This window comes from Primulina eburnea, chromosome 6 (assembly GCF_022965805.1).
Source record: "Primulina eburnea isolate SZY01 chromosome 6, ASM2296580v1, whole genome shotgun sequence".
Classification (NCBI taxonomy): domain Eukaryota; kingdom Viridiplantae; phylum Streptophyta; class Magnoliopsida; order Lamiales; family Gesneriaceae; genus Primulina; species Primulina eburnea.
The window spans coordinates 30,732,165-30,738,216 of NC_133106.1; the positions used below are offsets into that span (position 1 = coordinate 30,732,165).

The window sequence follows — 6,052 nt, forward strand, 5'->3', positions numbered from 1 at the left end:
ACTTTGTCGATATGGGAGCAACCGTGGAGCAAGCTCAGATTGTGAACAACTGAAATTTTAATGGCTGTACATGTGATATTCTTGTCCTACATCTTAAAAATGAAATATGCAAAATGAGTTTATATTGGTTTACAATGGACTTCTATAGCAACTTGGGTTAATCATTTTCGTAAAGTGATGACGAATACGAAATAGTTGCTATAGCAGTCACGCAGCCGCAGGGACCGGGCTCAGGGTGTGACAGTACCTAATCAATATCACCCAAGCCTTCATAATCATGAGAACCAACAATAAGAATGTGTTGAAACTTCATCCGGGTTCAACAATCAAAAAGGGTGTAAGGAGGCCATCTTTGAAAGCCTTGGTCAACACTTTGGTTTTTGAATCTTCAAAAGGATGAAAAGAAGAGTGAGAATAAGCTGGAGAATCGCGAGATGCATGTGACCAATATGGGTGCCACTATGAAATCCCTTGAGTTGCAAATTTATCAACATGCAAGTGCCATAACCCTTTTGCAACGAGGAACGTTTCCCAGCAACACTGAGATAAATACTAAGGAGCACTGTAATTCTATAGTGATAAGAGATGTCAAAGAAGTTGATCAAGCCACCGAAGAATCGAGTGATGAAAAGAAAGGTGGGATACCTGATGATCAATCAGAAGAAAGGCACACGATGAAATCATCTACGTTGAGTGGAACACCAAAGATTCTAAGACCCATATGACGTTTTCACATCGATCGCTTCCACAAAAAAGGATTATATGCTAAAATTTCAAAAAAAATCCTATCAACATTCTGTATAATTAGAAGAAACTGGATGAATTTGAGGATGTGACATTAACTAAGGAATGTAGTGCTATTATTCAGAGAAAGCTTCCACAAAAACTCGAGGATCTAGTCTGTTTAACGATTCCATGTGCTATTGGAGGTCAGTTTGTTGGGGAGTTATTATATAATTAGAGCAAAGTTGAGAGATTGCGGCCCGTTCCGTTCGACAGCTCTGATGATTATAATCCAAGGCGTGATAATATAATTAGAGCTAAGCTGAGGGAGAAATAGCTAATTTATTTTTATATGAACAGAGGACCTGTGGAAGGCCTCGGAATGAAATTTCGGTGATATCCAACTGTTATCGGGAAATATTACCTTATTCCGACTTTTAGGAATTGGGTTTGAGTGATTTCGAAGTTATAGTAGCAAACTGTGTGAATCGCTTCAGTTTTATTTTGTCGTAATATATGTTATAATTAAATTCCCAACTGGGTTCAACTCCTCTTTTTTTTCAAGGAAAAAAAAAATTAAAAATAAAAAATAGAGCATAAATATTATTTAATTTGTGACTTTTGAACTTCTATTTTAATATTTGTATCATTTATCAACAATTTATATATAAAAAAAATCGAATCCAAAATGGATTGTCACATTAGACATGGATAGATGAATTTTTTATTTTAATTTTCGAAATAGATAGATGAATCTTGAATGAACTACCACTTTATTTCTTTTTATCACCTTGGTAATTATTTGATTATTTTAAGAACTCAATATTACATTGAATAATTGAGTTTATACTATTTCAAAAAAAAAAAAATTGAGTTTATACATTTAAAAATATCAAATCACGAGTTTTATAGTTGACAAAAACTCGTGTGAGACGGTGAGACGGAAACTTATTTGGGTCACCCATGAAAAAATATTACTTTTTATGCTAAAAATATTACTTTTTATTGTGAATATCGATAGGATTGACACGTCTCACAAATAAAGATTCGTGAGACCGTCTCACAATATATCTCTTTATAATTTGAAATGCTTTTTGGGTTTTACCAATTCAACCCTCTCAATTGATATATTGTTTTATCAAAATAAATAAATAATATACACATATCATATGTCTCCATCTAATATCAATGTCTTAAATTTGAAATAAACTTGTCAAAAACATATATTGTGTTAAATAACTTATTTTAATCCTTTAAATACACTTTTTTAGTTTTTTCCCCTACTTTTAGGACTATTTTGAACAAGTAATATATCAAATGGTTAGATTTTGCCTTTATAATTTCAGAAGTTGATCCCTTTGCGCATTGCCCATTAACAATTCCTTATCTCTTGGTCTTTCCGCACTTGAACCTTGGTGTTAACGTACATTTTGTTTCTGCATATGTTGAATCTTTTTTGTTTTCCCATATTATTTTCGGAAACAAGCATAAAAGTGTTGTTCAGCATCAAAATCTTGACACTATGCAATAGTATTTTTCGTTTTTCTTTCAAGAATGGCTTCGATGTCTAATATCCATCTCCTCCAACAATCAAAATCCTCATCTTTCTACAAACAACATGCCACAAATTCAATCACATCAATAGCAAACAGAAGAAGAACCCATGTAGAATTTTCAACACTATCAAAAAAGATACAGTCCCCCAAACCAGTGATTTTTTCGAGCACACCTTTAAAGTTTGTTGGATTCAATGAAATATTGAAGCACCGTGATTCTCATAAATCTTGGATCACAAAAGCCGCAGCTGCTGATGCAGAGGGTCATGAGATCGAAATTGCGAATGGGTTCGTGCTGTTTAAGACAATTTTCAGGCCATGTAATGCATTTTGAGCTCAGTGTCATGTTTCTTTGTATTTCAGGTCCGCTAAGCCTGGTAAGAGTTTTGCAGAGAGATTTCCGGCATTGGTTACAGGGTTCTTTTTCTTTACATGGTGAGCATTTGTTGTCTCTTAGTATTATTTTTTTCTTTTAACCAAAGAACAGAACCTAAATGTAGCTTCAACCACACCTGGTTGAGTAGCCACTTGTTGTTTCTTAGGTAAGAAAATAACTTTTGATGATTTTAGATCAGAAAATAAAATCAGAATCATTTATAATCAATTTCTTACTATGGTTGAACAAGAAGATTAAACTGTTCACTTCTAATGATGCAGGTATTTCCTGAATGTCATATTCAATATATTGAACAAGAAGGTCTATAATTACTTCCCATATCCATAGTAAGTTGTCAGCTTTTATTTACTTTCTATAGAAGTTTTTAAATTATAATCAGGATTGGACTGCTAGGAAAACCAATATCCGGCGAGGAATTTCTCTTTCAGCCTCCGAGACCATGAATCCAACTCTCTTATTGGACTTAAGCTCCAAATGACAGCATGGGAAAAACTGGGGCTTAAACTATTGAATGGTGATTGAAAGTCATCGTAAGTAGGATGCAGTTGGGCAATGTTACGAGTCTCAGATCAACTTCACAATGAACTATATATAGAAATTATACTTAAAATTGAGAGATTTTTCTCACTTACTATATTATTTTTCCAAGTTCTGCTTTCCTAACTGTGTTGGTTAAAAAATTCTTCCTCTTCTGCAGTTTTGTTTCCGCTGTTCATCTTCTAGTCGGAGTGTCATACTGTCTAGTTAGCTGGGCCGTTGGCCTACCAAAACGTGCAGTAAGTTTCATCCTATAACCTAGGCCAACAAATTTTAACATTTCATGAATAAGATTTCTTTGTTCAATTCAAGTTTATGACTGTCACAAGAGCAGCCAGTTGACAAGGAAACATTGAGGATCCTTACTCCGGTAGCATTCTGCCACGCTCTTGGACATGTAATGTCGAATGTCTCGTTTGCAGCTGTCGCTGTGTCTTTCACACATACCATTAAAGGTAAGAATATGATAGTACAAGTATTTTTAAGGATCTAGTGTCCGGATCAACTGGACAGAATTGGTGTGTCTTCTTCCTTTAAATTCTTGATTTCTTCCGCTGATTGTGGTCTCCAATGATCTGTACTGAAAATATCAATGACAAGTTTCCCAAAAAGAAGGAAAGGAAATGTATAATAACACCTAAACGAAACACAGATGAGAAAACGCTCATCAAACTAACCGCTTTCTTATACTGTTTTCAACAGCATTGGAGCCATTTTTCAATGCTGGTGCATCACAGTTTGTATTAGGTCACCAGATTCCGTTACCCCTGTGGCTCTCGCTAGCCCCTGTTGTCATTGGTAAGCAAACAGTCACAACGATTTTCAAGAACTGAATCCATTCAGTTATTCAATTATTTTGACAGAATCTTACAAGAAATCATGAGTCTTTTTAGTAAATATTATTTTGATATCAGAAACTCTCTCTGTAGGTGTGTCAATGGCATCATTGACAGAACTTTCATTTAACTGGACTGGTTTCATTAGTGCGATGATTTCAAATATTGCATTTACCTACAGAAGTATTTATTCGAAGAAAGCAATGGTACATTCTATTATTACAGACATTGGCAAGAAATTTCATCGTTTGTGTCATTACGAAACCTTTTTATTGGAAATTCATGCATGTTCATTTTTACAGACAGGAATGGACAGTACAAATGTCTATGCTTACACATCAATAATAGCCCTCCTTTTCTGCCTTCCACCAGCAATATTTGTAAGTTTTCTTCAAACTTTCTATAGGAAATTCTTTGAAAAACAGTTAATTGATGCCTTCTTTCGCTACTCTTTCCAGATCGAGGGTCCACATCTGATGCAGTATGGATTCAAGGAAGCGATTGCTAAAGTTGGACTGTATAAATTCTTGTCTGATCTCTTCTGGATTGGAATGTTCTACCATTTGTACAATCAGGTTATCAAGAGCTACTATTATTTGATCTCTGAATTATAAGGATGTGATCCAACAGTATATGATCTCATTGATGCCAAAGACAGATTTGGAAATTTTGATAACTGGGGCATCTTAGTGTATTTTGATCGGAGGAAAACTCAAAATCACTAGTGAAAAGTTCCCAACCAGGTATTTTCAAAATCCCAAATCAGTGTTTCACAAATACAGAAATAACTGGTATCTGTTTCATTTGAAAATTGCAGGTAGCAACAAACACATTGGAAAGGGTTGCACCGCTTACGCATGCCGTTGGAAATGTGTTGAAGCGAGTCTTTGTGATTGGATTCTCCATTGTTGTATTTGGTAAGTACACCTGCTCTTCTTGCATTTTGATTTCCAATGTCAAAATTTAGCTTAAGCTTAACACAGTAGTCTCAGTCTATTTTGTAAGAAAAGTCAAATCATAAAACTTTGTAAACACCTAAAAAAATTTCTAGCCAACTCAGAATATTCTATTATATGACTTTATGAGCAATTTAAAACTTGTCTGACAAACTGCTGAGAGATCCTGCTTTTATTTTGTTCCCAATTTCATTCGATGCTTTGGCCAAAAAAAATTGGGCAGGCAATAAGATCTCCACACAAACTGGGATTGGTACTGGAATAGCCATTGCTGGAGTTGCTCTCTATTCACTGATCAAGGCCAACATGGAGGAGAAAAAAAGGGTAACACATGTCACGAAATATTTTTATTGCTTTGAAAAAACTCACGATTCGAGCCACTTATGAATCGTTACATTTCTTGCAGAAAGCTGCTAAGATTCCGGCTTCCTAATGCAGCCATACAAGAATTCACATGTAATTTTCCTTTCAAAATTCACTTGCAATAAAGGAAATGCAGAGGAATAAAGGTCTACACATAGATTCAAGAATTTTTCCCGATGCTTCGTAATGTAAAGTAAGCTTTTTGGCCAAACCTACAAGCTTGAAAAATACCAGGAACGGAATATATAAAATGGCAAACTGCTTGACCCGTAAATATGATTTTATATATAAAATCATGATTTTTTTTAAAGACTAAGCGACCACATATGACAATTCAGTTTTATTTTTTTAAAAAAAAATTGCAAAATCGCACAATAATAGTCCCTAAAATACTGAAATACTTTATTGATAATATACAATACAATTACCAAGTAAAGGAAAAAAATTTAAATAGTAATATTTTGCAAAGATTTAAAAAATGTGAGGCAAGCGTCACATCGAACTTCAAGCTTAAAAAAATTTAGAACGAGATTAAGCGTGACGTTTTTTTAGTTTTTTTTTTTTAAATATTTTAATTATATTAAGTCGATTAATAGATTAGATAACACATAAACAAAAAAAATTAAGAATAATTACATAAATTTTCAAGTTACCAAAAATATAAGTCTCAAAATCACAAATTAT

At 33.9% G+C, this 6,052-nt stretch overlaps 1 protein-coding gene across 2 annotated transcripts; it reads left to right on the top strand.

Moving 5' to 3' along the window:
- Positions 1–2,113: 2,113 nt before the first annotated feature.
- Positions 2,114–5,632, top strand: LOC140833458 (triose phosphate/phosphate translocator, chloroplastic-like). Of its 2 annotated transcripts, XM_073197793.1 has the most exons (12): positions 2,114–2,567; positions 2,643–2,714; positions 2,937–3,002; positions 3,374–3,452; positions 3,548–3,668; positions 3,916–4,011; positions 4,143–4,255; positions 4,352–4,429; positions 4,508–4,624; positions 4,867–4,966; positions 5,229–5,329; positions 5,412–5,632. In XM_073197793.1, exons 1-12 carry the CDS (start codon positions 2,278–2,280, stop codon positions 5,436–5,438), a joined length of 1,260 nt encoding a protein of 419 aa, XP_073053894.1. In that variant the 5' UTR covers positions 2,114–2,277; the 3' UTR covers positions 5,439–5,632. The 2 variants fall into 2 exon arrangements, with proteins under 2 accessions (XP_073053894.1, XP_073053893.1); XM_073197792.1 differs by having other exon boundaries at positions 4,352–4,624.
- Positions 5,633–6,052: the final 420 nt, after the last annotated feature.

Excerpts from the sequence above, each read along its gene's own strand:
- LOC140833458 (XM_073197792.1), top strand. The coding sequence starts at position 2,278 with ATGGCTTCGATGTCTAATATCCATCTCCTCCAACAATCAAAATCCTCA. Across the intron at positions 4,012-4,142 it reads GCTAGCCCCTGTTGTCATTG|GTGTGTCAATGGCATCATTG; the intron begins GTAAGCAAACAG and ends CTCTCTCTGTAG. Across the intron at positions 5,330-5,411 it reads ACATGGAGGAGAAAAAAAGG|AAAGCTGCTAAGATTCCGGC; the intron begins GTAACACATGTC and ends CATTTCTTGCAG.